The 23,171-nt window shown below is 36.0% G+C and overlaps 1 protein-coding gene across 21 annotated transcripts in view; it reads right to left on the bottom strand.

Annotated features, from left to right (window-relative positions):
• The window catches only part of HNRNPC (heterogeneous nuclear ribonucleoprotein C), a 56,637-nt gene that overhangs the window by 18,564 nt on the left and 14,902 nt on the right, over window positions 1-23,171 (bottom strand). For 12 of the 21 annotated variants that reach the window (XM_072625333.1, XM_072625336.1, XM_072625327.1 and 9 more), the window contains 3 exons: window positions 6,188-6,461; window positions 4,817-4,892; window positions 4,097-4,144 (listed from right to left, as the gene is read on the bottom strand). In XM_072625333.1, the coding sequence (XP_072481434.1) occupies window positions 4,097-4,144; window positions 4,817-4,892; window positions 6,188-6,428 (365 nt within the window). In that variant the 5' untranslated portion in view covers window positions 6,429-6,461. Of the gene's footprint in view, window positions 1-4,096; window positions 4,145-4,777; window positions 4,893-6,187; window positions 6,462-23,171 lie in introns of all 21 variants that reach the window. The other 9 variants (XM_072625323.1, XM_072625317.1, XM_072625315.1 and 6 more) reach the window with 1 other exon arrangement.

Here is a 23,171-nt window from a genome sequence, read left to right as displayed (position 1 = left end):
GCAAAGGTATTGTGGTATACTAGTAACAGTGCTATACTCAGGGTCAGAAGAGTCACCTGAGGTTCAGAATTCCTCTTCAAACACTACCTAATTCAAACATGGGTAAATCATTTTAACTTCCTCTTCCTCAGTTCCCTTATCTGTCAAATGGAAATAATACTTTTGAGTGCCTACCTCACAGAGTTGTTGTAAGGATCAAACAAGATAAGGTACATGAAAATTTTACAAATCTTAAAAGCACCAAAAGTGTCAACTATTATTAATTGAAAATGTAGTTAATAAAATGTTCACTATTTTAATTTCTTCTAGGTCATTTTTTAGAATTGATATAATTGTAAATGCAAAGAAAAAAAGGAGAGAGCTGGATAGGCAGAAGTTGACAGTGTAGTATCAGTATGGTCTACTCAAAGAAGGATGGCCTAAACCAGTCTGACATGACTATACATAGGAGCAAGTCACCAAACTACATACTGTGTAATACTTTTTGTGGTTGCAAAGAACAGGAAGACAAGAAGCATTATTTGTAAGGTATATACGTGTCATGGAATAGTATGGAACTATCAGAAACAAAATATTAAGAAGAGAACAAAGATAAACAATTTACACCATTACCACTATAAGATAAGGGGAGAGGGGTGAAATATTACTTAAGAATAATTTCTCTCTCAAATCTAGGCTCATCAAATAATACTGCGATTGATAATATGATCTATTTTAAATGGACATACCTAAAAGAAGGGGGAAATCAAATTATGATTTGCTTCATATAAGAGGTAGAGAGGGAGGGTTTAAAATGTTGAAAACATTTTATTTTTAAAATCTTATGACATCACTGATCTGAGTAGAAATAAAATAATAAAACACCTTCATTTCAAAGTTAGATCTGATTTTCTGTCCCAATTACAGCAAGCTCATACAGCAACATACACAGTAAAAGAAAGTGCCAGATGAGAGGACTTCTAAAATGCAATAGTTTTGAATGACACTAATATGTACTTGGGGGATGCGAAATATTTTGTTATTGTTCTCAGGATCATTCTCCCACCGTAAGACAATAAAGAGATGTTAGTTTATTGCTAGGTTTTTCAAAGCTTGATCACCTTGAGTGAAGTAATAAAATAGTTTTGAACTTCTACCCAGTGACCTCACTTAGGATAACCAACTGAGGTTCAGTTCAAGGAGCAGACCAGTTAAGAGTTCAGTTTACCACTCTTTACTACCTTTACATGAAACAATAGTACCTTATACCTTAAAAAAAGTTAACTAAGCAATAAAGAAAAAAGGGAGGAACATATTTTGGGTCTGAGTACAAATCCTGTTAGCTCCATCTTATTTATTACAAATGTAATCATTATCGTAGAACAAAAGAGATCAGTTCCTCCTCTCTATCAATGAGAAAAATATCAAAAAATAATCTCCTCCCAAACTTGTACTAAGGGGGAAAAAGACAAATTTGGTTTTTTATTTGTCTAGGTTAGTATGAAACCAAATTATTAGTATTAAGAGTTTTAGAAAATATTCAAGCTGTTCCTTTTAGAGATGAAAGTATTCTAGCTTAAGCAAATATAAAAATCTGACATTTAGTTTATGAATAAACTATAATCATAAAACTCAATAAATAAAACGGTCTTACAAAATCAAAAGAATCACTAAGCCAGAAATGGAAGGGACATGGAGATCATTTTCCTGAGCCCATTATTTGCCCTGACTTTTAAAAAGTCATAACTAAACTATATAAGATTAATAATTATCTATTAATCTTTTAAATTCCATCAGAAATAGATTAGCTAGGTTATTTTGATTTCTTTTATTAGTGATCTGGATTCTTTCATATAGTTGTTGATATTTTAGTTCTTATCTATCTAGACCACTCATCTATTCGGAGAATGGCATTTGGTCACATTTACTTCTGTTTGTTGAATGTGTATCTTGGATAACAAACACTTATCCAAAATATGACAACAAAACATTTTTATTAGTCAAGTGTTTCCCTTCGTACACTACACGCTATTTTGTTTCTGCAGAAACTTTTCTGTTTTATCAAAGTTAACTATTCTACCTTTCATAATTGTCTCTCTCCTTTGGGTAAACAGACATCTCTTCCTACCTATAGCTGTGAATTTTTATAGTATGATCTTTGGTATTAAGGTGATGTATCTATTTTCAATTTATTGTAGAACGCTGCACAATGTTGGTGGATTCAGTACAACCATTCTGGAAAGCAATTTAAAACTATTCATTGATATTGATTACTTTACTGGGGAGTTTTCTTCTTCCTCTGTTTTTAAAAAATATTTTATAGAACAGCTTTCCAGGATGGAGGAAAGGGGAATACTAGAAGAAATTCTGCTGATAAACCAAAAACTATAAATTAAAATTTAAGACAAAGAAAAATGTTCAAAGGAAAGGTGATGTAAAAAGGACTGAAACTAACAAAAAGCATGAGAAAATATGCCTTAATGGACATACGTTGGGCTCTCTGCCAGTTCCTGTACTACCTCTGATAAAAACTGGCCTGACTTAACAGTTTCGTGCTCTAGGTCAGACTGCAAAACTCTGGCTCCATCAGATTAAAATGTAATTAGGAAGTGTTTAATCTACAGTTAGTTCTAAGTCAATACTGCAGCCCAAGGAGGATCCATTTCTACTTGAGTTTGACACCATTGCTCTAGGCAACTCTAAACTTTTAAGCTGTAGAGAACGTAATGATCTTCATTATTAGAAGTTTCCTCATGAGGAGGCACCAGTGTCAATGAAAGAACAGATCTAATACCTACCCCTAAGGTAAGCTGTATGAATTTGCATGGTGCTAAGGTATTAACATACTTAAGAGTAAAACTTAAAAGACTTAACAATCCAAAAAAATTACCTCATCAAGAAAGAAACTGATAGACCAAATTCCTAGTACCCAGAACTGCTATGCTACTTTTAATTAGTCAAAAAGTTGGTGAGTGATCATGAATTTGTTCTGAAACTACTACATTCCAAACTGGCAAAGCAAACCTTGCTATAAAATATAAATAAGACACTTATTTGAAAGAACAAGTATTTATAATCCATTAACTTTCACTGCTTCTAGAGCAAAGAAGTTAATCTGTAATTAGAACAATGATCTAGGTGTTAGAAACAAATTCTAAGAATTGCAATAGTTTATTGTTTAATTTCCTCTTCTGTAATTGAAGAATAAACATTTAGCCAGGGACATAATTTCTTCCCACCAGAGTGATCTATTATGTATTAGAGATCCATATATGGTAGAAGGCTTAGTTGTTCCTTGAAGTACAAATACCATTCTCAGCACATCCACCACTCAAATACCTTCAGACAATATTTCCTGACCTCAAACCTCCTTTCTTCATGGCTTTTAAAGCTTTCCATAATCTGGACATACTGTGTTCAACCTACTAAGTATTAAATCCACTGTGTAGATTCAATTTATATCTTCTACTGTTTCCTAATTTACATTCTCTGCTTTGGTCCACTTCCGATGAGAACCTTCCCTAACCCCCATGACACCATCGCTCACCAGATGTACAGACCCTTATATGTTGTCTGTTAGTGTCTAACATGCGGGGTGAATACACACTCAAATATTCAGAATCAACGTGATTAACTTCTTTCACAAATAACAATTTAAACAATTCTAACTTAAAAACTGAGTTCTAAGTAGTTGTCTGAGGCGCACTCAGAAGTGCTCCTTTTTCAAGTGAGGCACTATTTCAGGATACTACAAATTACCAAGCACACAGTTAAGTGCTTTAAAAAAAGTTGAGAGAAGGGAAGAGAAATGGTGAAGGAGTATAGCACTAACATATATTCTACTCTTTTACCACTGACTGCATGATTGGAGTGATAGCCTCCTTACCTTAGCTTGGAGAGTAAAATAAATACAATATTAACTTTTACAAGTGAACACAGAACTACACCAATACAGCGAAGGACCTACACACTACAGCAACTAGTTAAACTGCTTTGATTTTTCACTTGATAATACACTTTAGGTGATGACTTTTTAATATGTTTTGTTTGAGAATCTCAGAGGCAACTAACTTAAAAATGATTCATTCTTATTTCAGAAGGAGAATAAAACCCATACCTGTCATAATAATCTCGTTGAAAATCATAATCCAGGTCAAAAGAAGAGCTGAAAGACAAATCCCAAAAGACTGTCAGTGTGGAGCTGTTACCACAACATCACAACAGCAGACTGGAAGAGATAAGGCCAAAAGACAGCAAATGCCTCAACACACACCCCAGTCACTCACACAATCCACCCCTTAAACAAAAACTCCTTGCCTCCAAATGAGTTCCTCAGAACCCAGGGCTACAACATACCTTATATCTAAGATAAGGAAAAGCTTAATAAAACGTTAATTTCAGATACACACACCACAAGTGTAGTGTTCCAAATGATAAAACAGGCCCAAACACTCAGAATGAAGTACTTTCACTAGTACTTATCCCCCCTTCCACATTAAAAATACTCCTTCCCAATTTCTAAAGTTATTTCCTGAAAAGCTAAAGTATTACCCTAATACTAACTTCCATTTATACTACATACACTAAAATATTAACAGGAAAAAGATGGAAGGAATCATAATCCTTGGGAGTAAAATAACAAAGGAGGCTTGGAAAAACATTCTAAAATACATTCAAGCTAATCTGTACATAGAATAAGCATTAAACTTTATTTAGCCCTCCCACTTCCAGAAAACAGATAGAGAAGAAAATGTCCATGGATGGACGCAATGCATTTATAAATAATAAAGTTCCGGACCTGAGTAGAGGGGACGGAGAAGGGTGTTCTGGTACTGACCCGTACATCTCCGCTGCAGAACGCTTCACACCTGCTTTTCCTCGGTTCACTTTTGGCTCTGCAGCCAGATTAATATCTGAAAAAAACCATAAATCTGAATGACAACTCTATAAAACAACATTATCTAACAAAAGGAAAATTTACTAGACAGTTTCTTAGTGGAATCACTTACTTTCATATACCACCCCTAAATTTCTCAACAGTACAAGTCTTCAAAAGGTAGGCACTTAATAAGCAGCTGAATATATACACACACACAGAACAGAGACAATCATTCTTTCCTTTTACAATACTCCTCCATCCATCAACCCTTCAAAATAGTGCTTTACAAATAGGAGGTACTTAAAGCCAAAAAAATATTAAGGCAGGCTATTCACCATACCCTTCACCACTCCTCACTTTGTTACTCGGTGATCTCCCTCATCATGGAGGAAAATAATCTGATAAAAATCATGCAACGTTTTAGTGACTTGACATCATTAAGAATCATTTTTGGCCGAGAGTACCTAATCTCTTCAATTCCCAATTTCCTGTTTTGCCTGTCTAGAAGGCCAAACAACCCTATAGACTGGATGAGCCTTAAACACATGTTTGAATGCTTATGAATGTAAACTGCTGAATTAGTTGCTGTCCACCTTCTGAGGCCAAGGAAAAGAAAATAAGACTGACTTTAAAAATAACCTACTTGATCTAAGTACCTAAGTTATTCTTATGCTGAGGGACAGGCATTTCAATAGAAATTCTAATAGACTGTTAGAAATTATACCTGTGGATCACAAATCTCGGTGATATCTTCCTCTTTTTAAAATAGCCTACACTATATATCTCTATCACTTTGAATCCTGCACTGTCCAACAATACCACCCACACTCAGTCGTAACGTAGAATTCAGCTGTTCACCCTTAGTAATTTAAAATTCAACAATTTTCTAAGAAACAGAGCCCTTCACTGAGATTCAATCTCCAAATAAGAGAGCAGAGACGGAGCTCTACTTTGTGCAATTTTAAGGAGATTTGTAATAGTCCACATATTATGAAATTAGAGCAAACTTAACAAAATACAAGAAACATCCTGGCCTTTTCACTTCTGGTACCAGGCTTGCCATTTGAAGTTATACAACCACTACTACACACAAAGTAAAACAAATGAGATTGTTTTGCTACTTGACCTACTATACACTTTTAAAATTTCACAAGAGTAATCTTTTCCCTCCTTCTACTGACCTACCCATGCTCTCAGAGCATTAGATAAACTCATGATGTATACCATACTATTATCACACATAATAGCTGCCATTAACTTGCACTAAATGGTTACAGGCATGAAAAATGTCCAAGATCATTTAGAAACTTCATATCAATCAAAACTTACCTAGTACCTGGCCAGCAATCATTCTGCCATCCTCTCCTGCCACAGCAGCACGGGCATTGCGCTCATTAACATACTGAACAAAGGCAAAACCCTTATGAACTGAGCAGCCCACGATCTTGCCATACTTGGAGAAGATGGCCTCAACATCAGTCTTCTTAACAACCAGAGTGTTGAGATTCCCAATGAAGACACGAGAGTTCATGGATCGGGGGTCAGTCTTGTTGGTGACGTTGCTGGCCATGGTGTTTGATGGCAAGGGTCAAACAGCCACAAGCTATCAAATCAGGAAGGGGAATAATTATTCAGATGAATAGTTAAAAAAAAAAACTAAAATAATCCTTTTTATTCCAAAGAATTTGATAATATTTTACTCCTAATCCCAGTGAGCACTGCCTTAAATTAAAGAATTCTAATAGTAATAAGTAGACCAGGAACAATCATCAAACTAGGTAGAGGCCCTGATCATCCCAAAATTGAAATCTCATCAGCAATCTTTCTACCACTATGCCCGCCAAAAACACTCTTCACATTCTTTTCTCGGCTCTTGGGCATTAGGTCTAAACTTTTTTCTCTATTTTAAAGTCCTCAAACTAGTCTCAATTTCCCTAATTTCTTTTAGGTAAATTAGCAACTTGTCTTTATCACTTCAAACTATCCATTTCTCTTTGGGCTTCCTTTGACCACCTAATGCTAACCTAACTCCTTCTCTAGTTTCAAATACTTCTTAGTGTATGCTGCTTTCCTAAATACAGAAACTTTCAACTCTACCCCATGATACCCCAGCTCTCCCTCCAGGGATGAATGCACATAATACACCTGGAAACTATTCCTAAGGTAAGCATGTGTTCATTTATTAACACCTGCTTCTATGTATATACAGTCAGATGTACAGCATACTCCAGATAACTTACACGATAATCAGCATGTCCTGTCTATAAACCCCCCTAGTCCATGCATAGGACAACTCGATAAATATTTGATGATGATGATGATAAACTAGCTAGCTGAACACTGCATAAATTCAAGGAAAATAAAACTGAAAATACGAATCCCTTTAAACTAATGATTCCTTTAAGAAGAGTCAACTTCATTCAATTAATCAGCCCACACCACTATAAGTCTATACATACACATTAGCTTTTGTACAATTCTGAAAATTCAAATCTATAAATACAGTGGAGCCTGTCCCGTGGTATATGAGGAAATGGACAAATTATCTGGGCTCCATTACATTTAAGAATGTTCAGGCCCTCCCAGTGTTTCTTACCTAAGCCACCTTAAGTCCTCTTAATGAATGAATCCTGCTCTATGCAGAAAAGTTTTGAATACAAGTTCTTAATTCAGATGTTCCAAAAAAACACAAAAAACCACAAACCAATAAAAGAGTGGGAAAGTACTGATTTCTATGATCCCTCAATATTTCTAATGGCTAAATGTTTTTTAAAAAAAGGATATGACAAATAAAATATATACATTAACTCCTGTGTTCTCCACTACCAAAAAATGAAATGATGAAAAAAGGTCAATTAGCTAAGTAGATTCTCTACAAAACCCAAGAAAATTACTGCTAACTACACATTAATTTTGCAAACTATACTCAGTGTTGCTGGCTAAAGCTGCTCCAATAGATTTGAAGCAATTCTGATACCATCATGATACTAATAGCACTACTTAAAACAGTCAGCCTCATAACATTTATACCCTCCTCTCTAAACTTTTCTTGTTCAAACATTCTCCATTCTAATTTAGTTTTATTCAGTATCTTGCATATTAGTAGGAATTTCCTAAAATTTGCAAAACTGGGAGGCTCAATTATGCAGGTAAAATGGCAACTGGCACTGGTACCCATACTGTTCCATAATGAGGACGGTCAGGGAACACACAAGTGGAAGAACCACTAGGTGAAATGTGAATGTCAAGAGCCTTCTATTAAAGGCTTTACATGTGTAGGAGAAATAAAATGAAGCCTCTACATTACCAAAAAAAAAAAATCAAACTGGTACAAGCCTTATTAGTCAGGTAGCTTTGTTAGTATACTATCATTCTATCCTGAGCGGGGGCAGGAGCTTCTTTAAAAAAAGTCACCAATAAGAATTCACAACTGCTCTCCTAAAAAATAAAAGCTGAATGAGGAATGGAAGAAGAGTAAGGTCTTTTGTCAGTAGATCACTAATACAGGACACCAAGAGGTTTTCTTACTTTTCTTCCCAAACAAACCTTCAAGTTTCTACAGTAAAACTTTACAAGATAGCATTCCAGAAAGGAAACATGGAAACAACCCACTAAATCCTATCAACTGCACCATAAACTTGGACTGTATGTATTAGTATGTAATTAACAAAAATCAAGGGCTAAAGAAATGGTTAACAAAAAACCTGATCAAACTGAATGAGGAACAAAGTATTAAATGCAACACTGTTTAAAAGCAGGGATTATTTCATGATTTATATTTGTATTCTCAACAGCTGGTAGTGTGGCACAAGGAGTAAATGCTCAATAAATGCTAGTAAGATTGACCACTTAAAAGAATAAAACAGTAATAACTGAAAAAGATTCAAGTTATAGTGACTCTACACAGCAATTCGTTTTAAAAAGAAATCTATCAAATACTGTGATACAATTTCAGGACTGACACATTGTCCCTAAAGGAAATAAGCAGAAACCAAATTGAGATTCTGACCACTTAAGTAACCAGCTTTCTCCACCCCAATTCTGCCCCTTGTCTCATTCTCTTCACAATTCCTGGGAGCAAATGATACAAAATTCTCTCTCATCTCTCTTCCTGCTGACCCCAAAACTAGTGCCATGCATTACATTCAAAGGCTGCTCCATGCAAACTATCATGGCAACCTGTTACATCATTAGACCCTAGAATTGCAGTGGGGAAATAAATCACTGCTTAAGATTAGGGCAGAAAATGGCTCCTCAACCACTGCCTGTAGATCATGAGGCATTATTCCTTCTTCAAACAGACATATAAGTAATTATGAAAGACATACTACTGGCCAACATGATCAAATATGCTAAACAGTCTACATGTAACCACACAGCAAACTGAAACTACGAAATCAAACAGTAATTATTCACTTTACAGAAGGAATTAGTTACAAATTCGTCTATTTTGAAGCATGAAAAAATTTATAAATTTTGATTTACATAATTCAGGAACACATTTATTGTTTAAAGTAAGCCCACAGATCACTGAAGAGTTGAAAAAAAGAGCTGACTCTGGGTCTAGCACTAATTAAAATATTTTAATTTAAATATTCAATCATTTCTTAGGTTTAAGCCTCAAAGTTTATTTTAATAGGAGTCATAAGAAAAAGATTTAAGTGTAAAGATGGAAAGGGAAAAAGGTAGGATCATTTACAAAGTCATTGTTAATCTATTCCAACAGCATCCTAGATAAAGGTAACATGGAGGAAAAATATTCCTTGGATCTACAATATCTAACTAAAATAAACCTCATTCAGAGAATTTAGTAGTTCTGCCTGAAAGCAGGAAAACTGGATAACCCCTTAAATTTGTACCAGCCCTGTTATTACTGCAAACATACATGGAGCATAAGGCAACAACAACAACAGCAAAATCACCGACTGCTCCTTGTTTTTTAGCAAAGATTATATCATGGACTGGGTTAAAAAAAACAACACAAAGGAGAATTTACCATTGACAGTACTGTAACACTTCAATTACTCAGTATCTTCAAGGGAATGTTGTTCTAAGAAATTCTCAGATAACCAAAGCTTAAGTTTCAAAACATTGCTAATTAAACACCTTTAATACAAATCTTTCAAAAACATCACGGCTCACTGTCTTCAATGTAATACACTGAATATAATTTAACAACTTCTGGATGACTCGGGACTATCATTATTAACTATTTTTTGTGTAAAACCCTTATAGGATAGGTATAAGGCTATTTATCATTGCCCAGAAAATTGCTGTGTCTCATTCACTTTTTCTCCTTTACTGTCAGGCACAGTGACATCTGTGTGGATCTCCCAATGTAATTTGCCATTTCTAATCAGGGTATAGAATTGGAAAACAAACTTTAGAATTAACATACAGAACTCCCCTTTGAGACAAGTGAATGAAATTTAACAGGCGTGGATTGTGTAATATGTCGGAACACCTCAATAGACTTTCTGTTCCTTCCTGGTTGTCAGCTATGTACTATACAACTCTTGAGTGTATACAGCTGGGGTTGCTAGATTAAAGCAATTTTTACTGTATGTCTGACTTGGGTATTTCTTAAATCAACTGAGACCTACTTTTTAAAAAGTTAGCTAACTGCAAAACAACAAAGTATATTAATCCTTATTTTTTTCTTTATACATATGGATACAAAACAAACAGTTCTGATCAATCCACTTTCTTGACTACTGAACATGCCGCTCTAAAAGAAATAATCTTAAAATAAAGTTATTTTGTTTCTATTCAGAAAAAGAGAGGGAGAGAGCGTGTGTATGTGTGAATTTGTATGTTGTCTCCCCCGTTAGACTATAAGCTGCTCCTCCTATCCTCAGTTATCTAGTCTGTTGTGTTCTCAGAGCTAAGTACACAGTAAACATTTAATATATTCTTCTGCTCACTAGAATCATAGCTTCTTACATGCTTAACACAGAGGAGAACAGATTGCAGGGTATTTTCTACAGTTAAAATTTTCAAAAGTTGTTACTCAAAATAGTTGTCTTGGGATTTGTCAACATGTTTCATGAGTTTGATTTGGTCTATGTCTCAATTTTTTGTGATTTATCTGAGTTACTTCTGTGTGTTTGCCTTATTAAAGCATGGAACTTTTGTTATTTTACCATGTGGAATCCCACTTTTTAAATTACAGCTGTGACTCATAAACACACCAACAATGCAGTGTAACAGAAGCATGCTTATGACTAGTTCTTATCATTAACTTACTCCTGGTTTCCACAAAATGATAAAGCAAGATTCTTTTTTCAAATTTTCAAGCAGTACTATACCACAATAAGGAAGAGTTATTAACATATTGAATCCAGATCTTAATATGACCACTTAAGCCACAGCATCTAGTCCTGGTGAAAGCAAACAGTAGTAAAAAGCTAACCAGAAGGCTATGACAGACATCAATGAAATGATATGCAGCATTTTTTAAAACACATGCTAAACAATTTATAAAGTGATAAAAAATAAGGAAAAATTTATCAGAATATATTATGTGCCGACTACAGAATGATAGAAATCTAACATGAACAAAACCAGATGATATACAAAAGAGAATCAAAATGGCATAAAAGGTACTATTATTTTAAGTCTATGTAAATTATTAAAACTTTTGAGTTTACGAAATCAGGTATAACTTTATTTGAATTAATGTAACCTAGCCCCAAGAACATAAAATCATAAAAATATGTATTTTCAAAAAAACAGAAGCTGCATCATTAAAATTATACCTAAATAGAAGATTGGTTCCTAAGTTCTTTTAGAAGAGCAAATAAAGGAATTATCAGAGTTGATTTTAGAATAATCACTTCATTTAATTCGTGAATATCTCCTAGTGTCAATACTCATAAGAAGCATAAACAAAATGACCACAAAGAAGCAGGAGCAATGTTATGGTGGCCTTGGGTTCAAAGGTCACCTCTAATGACACTGTCTACTTTGGCCAAGTCATTTAACCTTTCCAAGTCTCAGTTTCCTCATCTATAAAATCAACATCTGGGACCAAAATTATTTTCATAATACTAAGAAGTATTTACCAATTTAAATAATCTTCCCTTTCCCAACTCTTTACGTCTGAGGCCAGATTTTCTTCGTATACTTCAACCAAAACAACAGACTGAATCCAGTATTCAGTAGTTGTCATTTATTAAACCAGACATTTAAGATATTTGCAAAAATATGTAATAATGTCTTCTCACTTCATTTGTATAACAGCAATTTTCATTGTTTGTTTATATTAACATACAATGGACTTATTTTAAAGGAATTATTTTTAAATTTCTTTTTAATTTCTAATAAATTAATTTGATTTCTATTCAGGTAAATATCAACAGATAAAACCCACATAAACAAAACCTCAATGGAATTCTCCCTCACTTTGCAGAGTACAAAGGGATCCTAAGGTCAAAATACATGAGAACCACTGGGTTAGAGCAGGCCTGCACAACATGCGGCCTGCAGGCTACACACCAAAAGATTTCCTCTACATTTTCTTCTACCTTTTCTCCAGTTGCAGGTTGTGCAGGCCTGCATTACAATAAAGGGCAAAACTGATCATTCAAAACCAAATAAAAATTAGAATATATAATAATTAATTAGCACCTCTCCAACCTGAGCTAAACAAATTATTGACCTCCCAACATGGGAAATAAAGGAATTGATGTAAATTTAAGTTCTATAAAACTTTCCACAAAAAGGAAGGTCTAAACACTACTTCAGGTAACAAATATTTCAGCTCCTTGACAAAGTGAAAAAATGACAACTAAGGGCAACACTAGCTTAAAATATAAATTCATTTATAAAACTTCATAGTGGAAGGTGAAGGAAGATTACGAGCAACATCAAATACCACCCTCAGCCGACAATCATTGGAAGGTGACTTTTTTCTTTGTATTCCCAACACTAGCATACTGCCTAGGAAACAGTAAACACACTTAAGGAAAAAAACCAGTTTGAATTTTACAACAATTATTTTCTCTGTCAATGATGGCACTAGTATCTATGTTTGGGATCTGAACTCCTAACCTTAACCTCATAATCCTCAATACACTGAATGATGAAGTGACAGAAGTGATACTTAAAGAAAACAGATTTAAGAGCAGACAGACCAGGCAACTCACCAGGAGAAAACTTTGGGAGAACAATGAGTGATGCATTCAAGACATCTAAAAGAAGGAAGGTACCAAACAAGTGGAAACTCAAAAATTACTACAAAATTCTGCATGAAGAAAACATCAATAATTGCTGAACCATAAGATCTTTTCTACAAAAAGGTTTACTTACAAAGGAATCAATGGAATCCTTAGCAAAAACACAGAAACATTCTTTTTTTCACAAATGTTATTTTTAAATTCTTTTATTAATAATTTTTGTTTTGAAAGCACATATTTCCAAATATATGTCCTCTAACCTGTGAGCCATCTCTTGTAACCAAAAAAAAAAAAAATGCAAATTAAAAAAAAGCTCAGTAAAACCAATACACATCAATAGCATATGCAGCAGTTTCCCACTTTTGCCAAAAAAGGAAGGAAGAACATTTTTTCAACTTCTGGCAGAGGCTACAGGCCTGGTCACTATGGCATTTTTTTCATCACATACAATACTCTACAGAAAACATCTTTAAAATCATTTGAGCTGACTGAAAATATAGGATGCAGAATCCCACCACACTATAAAACAGGTAAACAAAGGGTGTATTCTCATGAAGGAAATTCAGTGCAATCTCCAAATCCAAGATTGACTCTGTATAGACAGTGAGCTTTTCAAGGTACTCCTATCTGCTAATGACAACCACGATAAGGCAAGGATACTGTGGCACCTCCTACGTGAGATACAGTTTAGAAAAGTTTAATTAGCCACAGAGGGAAAAAAAGTGGATGAAGAACACCTATGATGCATACAGAGTTAAGAAAACTCATAGAATGCTTTCATTACATGTTAAGACATTTGCAAAACTGCTGTTTTTGAAGACTCCAAGTTTCTCCTTGAAAAAAATTCTTAAATACTAACACTATTCCAATTACACTACATGTCTGTAAATTATGGAACTGCTACAATTTCAAAGTAATCAAAAGGAATTTCAATGAATCACCCAAAGAAAATGGAGTTGATGAACATAAAGAGGCTACATAGGATACCCACAAAAACTGCACTGTGGGCAAAAGGCAACATAAAAAACATCAAAGATACATGTGAAGAGCAAGAAGAAAGACAGATGAGAAAAGTACGCAACAATGAGACACAAATAGACTTCCCCTAAAGTCACTCACATACTGAACCCCCAGAGTATTTACGGAAGGACATGAACTAGAATTACAAGAGGAGAAGGCATAGATAAGGCTTCGTTCTACCACCCACACAAACGAGTAGACCATCAATACATTTAAGGATCTGAATGTTTCTTTCTTACTTTCATAATGCAATAAATTTCAAAAGGCCCAGCTAGAACAGGTTAACTAGTAAAAAAGAATTTTTGCAAAGGCTAAGCATATTACACATCATGCTCTAAATTAAACTTTAGAGTAGGAACAGAGTAATGGTTCACTACTAAAAACCCAAACAACAATGTCATAAGATGTGTGACCCTAAGGATGTGTACTTACCTACCACATACATAATGTAATGGCCGATAATAGCTACTCTATCCCCTGGCAAACTGGCTATACCCTGTGTAATATTATCCTTATAGAAAAAAATTTCACCTCTTGCTAAAATTGTCACAATTAATCGTTAAAAATCTAACTCAACCAAATCTAGGATTGAGGACTGGGGGAAGAGAAAACAGGAAAAGGACTTCAAAACCATTTTAAGTAATGACTAAACAAACTGGAACATTTGGCCTAATGAAGACAGGAAATGTCACTAGCTGTCTTCGAACATGAAGGACTGTCACATGGAATAGGGATTTAACTCTGCATAGTTAAAGGCAAAACAGATACATCCTAGTGGTGGGAGCAACAGCATCTGCTTTCAAATCAAAGTCTGTAATGTTACCAGGGGACTGACCAAGTCGCTTCATTTACTTCTTTAAGCTTTAGTTCCACAAATAAATAGGAATACCATTACTATCTGCCTCAGAGCTCTAAAAAGTGCTTCAACAGAAATTTAATTAGAACCAATACGCATTAATTAGTAAGAAGCTCTGTAAACTACAATTTTCTATAATCAGAGCTGATCAAAAATAGAACGGTCGGCCTTATGAGGTTCTAAGTTCCTTGTTATTAGAAGCGTTTGAAGAGAGGTTAAAGCAATGTTGTATATAGGATTCTTCAAGGAGGCAGAAAGTAGAAAGTAAGGTTACGTATCTTCCAAAAGCAAACTAAGCTCTGCCAAAATTGTATTAAATATTAGAAAAGCAATCTTCCATGTAACAAGCTTGAACTCATTCATTTGTGGGTTCAAGGGACAGCCTGTTCAATTTTAGTGTTAAAAGACATAATTACATGGTGTAATCTGAAAAGGTCTGATGGAAATTCACAAGGGAAGTATCATAACCAAGCAGCTATTTGTGAACAGCTGCAGCTAAGACAGATCTAAACTACAAATGGATTAAGTAGATCCAGAAGTTGTGAACAGGATCATACTGATCACACCAACAAGAATACTTGTCTCCCTTTGTAAAAAAAAAAGTTGTGTGGCATATACAGCTGTGCCGAGATGCAGCTAAGCATTGTGGAACATTAGCTAGATTTTTGTGTGACATCACAAACATCATGTAAACTGAAGAGGCAGGCAGGAGACATAGTGAAGAGAAGGATCGAGGATCCTTCAGGAGGACCTAGGTTCAACTAGGACTTCACAGACTCTTACTAGTTATGGGACTTTGGGCAAGTGACTTAGCCTTTGCCTCAGTTTCTTCATCTTGAGGATGGAGTAGCATCTATGACACAGGGCTGTTGGGGGAATCAGATGAGGAAATGTCTGTAAAATGCTTGACAAACAGTAAAGCAGTCTATAAATGCCGTCATGATGATGAAACTGAAGAGACTCGACAAAACTATCTCTTAAGGTTCCTTCCAGTGTCCACATCCTTTTACTTACTCAATGATTTCTAAAGCAGAGACTACATTTCTAGTGTTGTGACTCTGAATGGGGCCTGAGGAATCTTACTGTTTACTGGGGCTTAGAAGGACCTGAGATTTGAACCCATCTAATCAGCCTATTTTCTTCTCTAACTTCAAATAACCAAGTCAAGAGTATTAACTAAACGTCCCTCTTATGCTTTTTGCTTTCAAGATCACTTAAAGCTTAAACCATCCCTTTTTGTATAAAAGTGGATGAAGGACTAGATTTTAAAGACTTCTTTGGAAACCCTCACTGCTAATGTATATGATACTGATTCTTTCTGATATTTAGTGCTGCAATAGCTATGTTCATGGAATCTAATCTATAGCATACTTCTCATAATAGGCTCATGGATTCTCATTTTTTCTTAAAGTCTCATCTTTCACCATAAATCCTGGGATAAAAGTATAATGTAAGGGTGAAAAAAATGAATCTGCAGAGAATATGAATGGGTTCAATTTCTACCTGCTTACTATCTATATGATGATCTCAGTTTCCTCTTCTTTAAAAGAGTGGTAGGGAGGGGAACAAAGAGAGAAGAGTTTGAACTAAATTACCTCAGAGTTCCCTTGCAGCTTGAAATCTACTATCTTTGTGTCCAAAAGATTCTAGAACTGAAGTCTTCCTACAGAATCAAGAGGAAGAATCTGATCCTGGATTCAAAAAGTGGTTGCCTTCAAGGGACTTAAGTATCTAGGAAGAGGAATATAAGCAAACCTTAATGAAGTGAGTACTGTACTATTTGGAGTCAGAAGAAGTGAGTTCAACATCCAACCTCAGAGATTAAGTCATGTGACTTTAGCAAAGGCATAAAAAAGTTATTAACTACAAGAACTGGAAAAGACATGATGGAAATAGCATGCGAGTAAAACTTTAAATAAGCATACAAGATTTCAATATGTAATTAACAAGCATTTATTAAGCCCCTCCTATGTACAAGGTAGAGAACTACATGGATCAGCAGGTAGAGCGCTGGGCCTGGAGTCAGGAAGACCTATGTTCAAATCTAGCCTCACACACTTACTAGGTGACCCCGGGCAAGTCACTTAATCTGTTTGCCTTAATCCACTGGAGAAAGAAATAGCAAACTACTTCAGTACCTTTGCCAAGAAAACTCCATGGATCGTAAGGTCCACAGGGTCACAAAGAGTCACACACAACTAAACAACAATCTACATGGTAGTATGCTAAGCACTGGAAATACCCTCTGTTCTCTTCCCCAAAAAGGCAAGTTCCAGCTTCCAGAGAGTTCACAGTCTAATGAGGAAAACAACATGGAACGAACACACGAACACAAACACACACACATGCAAAAGTACACAGTAAGGGGAAGCGCTTTCCTTCTGCTGTCAATATCCACAAAGGGAAGGCACTAGCATTGACATCAACTAGGAAAGGCTTCTTGTAGATGAATGTTAAGACTTTAGCTGAGACTCAGTTTCAGGGAATGCAAGTGGTAAAAATGAGGAAGGAGAAGTAGACAGTCAGTGAAAATGCCCAGAGATCCAGTGTACTGAGAAGAGCCAGGAGGCCAGTTTCATTCAATTTGAAGAGTGCAAGAGGTAGGCATGAAGTGTATGAATACTATAAAGGCAGGAGGAAACCACACCATGGAGGGCCTTTAAAGCCAAAGAGGATTTCATATCTGATCCTATAAGTGAAAGGGAGTCATTGGAGCTTACTCAACAGGAGGGTGATATGACCAGATCTGCACTTTACGAAGATCACTTTGATACATAAATGGGAACAGTACTGGAATAGGGAATACTTAAAGGCAGGGAGACAAACCAGAAGGCTACTTTAATAGTCTAGAAATAAATTTATGAGGGCCTGTGAGCAGTGCATAAGGCAGAAGAGAGCTGCAAATCTGGGAAGCATCACGAAGATAACAAAAGTTTTAGATTTAGGAGTTAAAGAGATTGAGGAATTGAAGAAGACACCTAGGTTGAAAGCTTAGGTGACTGAGAACAGAAGTCTTGACAGTAATAGACAAGTTAGAAAGAGGGAGGGACTAATTCAGTTTTGGACATACCTGAGTTTAAGTAGTTTATGAGACAATCAGTTTGAGATGTTCAATAGACAGAAATAGAAGAGTGAAGGTCAGGAGCCAACACCTGAGATCTAAGAGTCATCTGCATAGAGGAGTTGAATCTGTGAGCTGATAAGATCACAAAATGCAATATTACAGAAGGAGAAGGGAGAGCCCGGTGGGACACTCCCAGTTGGTGGGACACTCCCAGTTAACGAGTGTGACCTAGAGAAAGATCCAACCAAGATTAAGGAGGAATGGCCAGAAATGTAGGAAAAGAACCATGATAGAGGAGTGCTACAAAAACCTAGAGAACCAAGTATCAAGGAGAAGAGATTAACCAAAAATATCAAAGGCTGAAGAGATCAAATGGGACATGGAATGAGAAAAAGCCATTAGATTTGACATCTACTTTGGTGACTTTGGAGAGAGCAGTTTCAGTTGAATGGTAAGAGGCAGAACTAAAAAGAGAATGATGAAAGGATATAAAGGTATCAATTGTATACAACCATGTCAGAAGTTTAGTCATAAAAGGAAAATGAGATCTAAGGTGACAGAAAAGCAGTAATGAATGAATTAAAGTGAGTTTTTTGAGGATGGAGCAGTAGAGAAGCAGCCAGTAAACAGGGAAGAGGAATGAAGATAAACAAGGAAGAAAATGAAGATAAATGAGTAGGGACAATTGCTGGAGAAAACAAGGTGGAATGAAAAAGGTTTGCCTCTGAACTACCTCTGCTCATGGGAAGGGTGAAGAATAAAGTGGCAGAATGAATGGGAGAAGAGAGAATTCTCAGGGAATGGCTTATTTTTTTAGTAAAATTTAAGACAAGGTTTTCAGGTAAGTGGGGTGGGGCAAGAACTACGGGAAGTTTGAGGAGGAATGAAAAGGTTTCAAGCTGCTTTCACATGTGTGAAAGTCAATATGGAAGACATAAAAGACTGCCTTGCTGCAGTGAGGACCCAGTTTCTAATGAACCTAGGCAGCAGTTTTGTGATTTTCTCCAACTTCAATCAGCACCACAAGTAGTTGGAAATTACTGAAGATGGAGGCTTCATTTCTGATAGCATAAGGGGACAATGGATTGCACAGTAGAGAATAGTGCAGAGTTAACTGATTTACTAAAGGGTTAAGAGGGGGAAGCAAATATATAGCCAATGTAGAGAAGATGGTCTGAGAGCGGGAAGACCTGGAGGTTTGAGGCTGCAAGGAAAAGGGAGAATGACAACTCAGTGTAATCAGATAGTTGGATTTCAGAGCTTATCAATGTGGAAGCAGTAACCTTGTGAGTGATTGCAAGATCAAAGGATATGACCCTCTTTGCCTGTAACAAAACAATTCTTTCCCTTCCCTCTGTCCATCCACATACCATATCATATCCATACCTGCTGGTGCTCTGCCCAAAGGAACACAAATTTTGATCGCTGAAATTTCCCAAGATATTTTGGGGTTTATGGGCTAAATCAGACCTACACAACTTTTAAACTTCTTTGGGAAGCAGGTTAAGTTACACTAGAGACAGACTGCCTATCGTTGGTTGCCATGGGTCACATGACAAATAGGAGAACGTTCAGGGGCAACCCAATTTTTCACAAGCCTATTCTCTTAAAGACCAAGCCTTAAACCCAAATCACTTGGGCTCTCAGATTGAACCAACAATAAGTTCTAGGTCAAGCCCCACTTGTTCCATTGTTTGGGCCCAGATCAGCTCAGTCAATGTAAATAGCAATGTTTGTTTTGGCCAGAAATCCACAGGGTCTTCCCCTCCCAGATTTGTTTTAACTAGGTAAAAGAGGTCATACTCTGCCTCATTTCAGACCTAGCATAATCAGTGAATATATATTGCCTCAGTCAAACCAAGACCTAGGAAAAACCTTAGTTTAAAAAGGCCAAAATCTCCCACTACATCCAGGGCCACCTCCAGTAGCACTGATCTGTATTATGCCAATGGACGTAGATGGCTATGGAGAAAGCGAGGGCTGATAACTCCGCACAGCCCCTCTCACTTAAATCCAATTCATTTACATGTCATGGCATCACCTCAATAATGATATGGTCCTCTTCAAAGCAGAAGGAAAACAGTAAGAGGACATTCTCTGTTATTAATGTAGTAGAGTGAAGGAGGTCAAAATAAATATAAATTGAGGAACTGGTAGCCAAGGGTATTGGAAAGAATAGCATTATTTATGTTGATATGTGAGCCAGGAACTGAATTTTATGAGGAAAGAAGGATGGTGTCCTGGAGATGAACAGACAACAGCAAGCAAAATCTTGACTGTTCAGTATGTGCTGAGTGAACCTCCAAGGAAGAAATATTACTGAGTGACGGTGGGAGAGGGAGAGCATGTACAGGCAATGGGGAGCTCATGGAGTATTCCAACTCTCATCATGTCACAGCTGAGTGTCCAAGGATGGAAAAAATGGCCATTCCATCAGGAAAAAGCCAGGTCTCGATGAAAGAAAAGATGGAAAGAGAAAACACTTAAGATGAAAGCTAATTTATTACATATACATCAGGCATTCCAGAAAGCATTGTTAGGAGGGTGGGTAGCTTTAAAATGAGTCATCTGCAGGGTTAAAATGAGGGGATGGGAACAAAGAGAGGTATCAGTGGAAGACTAAAAATCAATTCTGAATAAAGGCAGCTAGAGATGCAAAATTACTAGGAAGGGTAGAGAAAGTGACAGTGGGAATATTAAGTAGGTGAAGAGGGAATTCCAGAAATGGAATAAGCAAAGATTGAGGCAGGACATTTCAGTGGCAGGATGACTAGTTCTGTGTAGTTCTAACCTACAAATTTGTCTTTTAATAGGGCTTCAAGAAAATTATCAGTTTGACTCTAAGACTCAAACAGTATAATGGAAAGGTTCTGGAGACTGAGGAGCTGGGTTTAAATCCCACCTGTCTCTTACTTTCTTTGTGACCTGGGACAAGTCATTTCTGTTGGCCTTAGTTTTCTCACTTGTATATAATGAAGGGATTGAATGTCTATAGTGCTTTTTGAGGTCTCTTCCAGCTCTACATGTATGATCTTCTGAAAAATCTCAGATTTTAAGTAATATATCCTTAATCATCAGATGTAAACATGAATCCGTGCCACTCACAGTATAACTGATCAGTAGCTAAAGCGTAAACATAGTCCAATACAACTTCTCAGCATTCTCTAGTTTCTCCAAGTCACAAGGTTCTTATCTGACTATGGAAATAGTTTTGATGGAACCAAATCTCAAGAGCATTTAGGTTACGTTACAGTGCTATAAATTTAATGAGAAGAAACTGCCTTAAAAGTTTTCACGTGCCAGAGTTCACACACATTCCTGGTACTGGACCCAGGGGTGTATTTTTGTCAACAAGTTCATAAGGGAAGGTGGTTAAAAATGTTGAGAGCAAAGGAAAAGGTGATTTTATAAAAGAAAAATATGTAAAAGCTGTTTCCTGAAACATTTAGGTGATTCAGTCCAGACTAAAATTTTAATCTCTTACTGTACTTAATTTATAATACTATCAAAATTAGTATAAAACTTTTTTTTTTTACTAATGTGTGGCAAGCCATACATACAAGCATTTAAAGTTCCTATGTGCCAGGAGTTAAAGATACAAATACATAAGTGTCTTTGCCCTTGAGGAACTTAACTTTTTACCTAAAGAATCCCAAAAGATTTGCTAGTGTTAGCAGATCATAACATGAGGATTTTAGAGCAGAAAGAAAGTGGTTCTCTAGGACAACTCTTTCATGTTTTACAAGTAAGGTAACTGAGATAAAGTATAATGTTGAAGATGACACTGATGGCACAGAGAGGATGAGAACCAATTTAAACTTAGAGCTCATCACATTTTACCACACTGAGAAAACAAATAACAAATTTTCTACCTTTCTATCCTAGACGATTAAGAGGAGGGAAAAGGAAGAACACATAACCAAATCTAAAATCCAGATGGAACATCTACAAATTGTGAACCTAAACTATGTGGACTACAAGCAAAGCTTCCTTTCACAAATAATTCCATGAGGCAAGAAGAAAGGAGAGAAGGGGCCAGGATACATAAATGAGAATGTAGAGACTGTTCACTGTTGCCTGAGGAATATCTTGAGGCAATTATGGCAATGAGTCCTCAGGCTGAAAATCAATACAAAGCAAAGTAGGAAAAGCACCTCTTAGGATGCCAGTCAAAAAAGTGAAGATCAAACTTTCTGTTTACAAAGAACTAGAAACAAAATGAGTGCCCTGCTATGTGACTATATGAATATAATGCAATATTATGAAGGAAATTACAAATATGAAGAATTTTGATAAACAGGGGAAGATTTGTATGAAATAATGCAAAGTAAAAAGAACCTGAAGAAAACATAAATAACGTCTACAACATGAATATAAACAAAAAGAGTACACTATACCTCCCTCCTCTCTTCAAAGAGGTGGGTGAAGGTAATAATCATTTATTAAGTTCCTATTATGTTCTAGGTACTATACTAAGCATGGGAGATACAAAGCAAGGCAAAAGACAATCCTGCTCTCTAGGAAGCTCACAGTCTGATGGAGGTGACAATATGTTAACTAGGTACAAATAAGACAATATACAGGCTAAGCTAGAGATGATCAAGAAGGAAGGCACTAATATTAATACCACTAGCATTAAGGTCAACTGGAAAAGGTTTCTTGTAGAAGATGAGGCTTTAGCAACTTTAAGGAAACCAGGAGGTAGAGATGAGGAAGAAGGAAATTACAGGAATGGGACAGCAAGTGATGGTGTTTTGTATGAAGAACAACAAAACCAGTGATAATGGATTGGACAACACGTAGGTGTAAGACTGAAAAAGTAGAAGGGGTCCAGGTTATGAAGGTCTTTAAAAGCTAAACAGGGACTGGTCATAAATCAACTGTTTCACTTAACTTTGTCTTTAAGAAGGAAGAGTCAAATGCAGGGGACAGAGGAAAGGACACAAAGGGTTAACATTCAGTAAAACATAAAACAAAATGCTTTTAATTTTTAAAAAGTGAAGGTCATCATTCCAAACACATTATCAGACTTCAAAGAATTACTTTAAAACGGAAGCGCTACTCTGTAAGGATGGCGTATTTTTGGATATCACTAAATACCAGAAGCTAAAAAGTTTCAAAATAAAATTTAGGTAAATTCACAAAGGCTCTGTAATGAGTTAAGAGAAATTGTGTTGTGGCAATAGATGTTGAATG

The sequence above is a fragment of the Notamacropus eugenii genome, chromosome 7, assembly GCF_028372415.1.
Source record: "Notamacropus eugenii isolate mMacEug1 chromosome 7, mMacEug1.pri_v2, whole genome shotgun sequence".
NCBI lineage: Eukaryota > Metazoa > Chordata > Mammalia > Diprotodontia > Macropodidae > Notamacropus > Notamacropus eugenii.
Note: the sequence above shows the minus strand (reverse complement) of the source record. Positions and strands in the feature narration are given on the sequence as shown.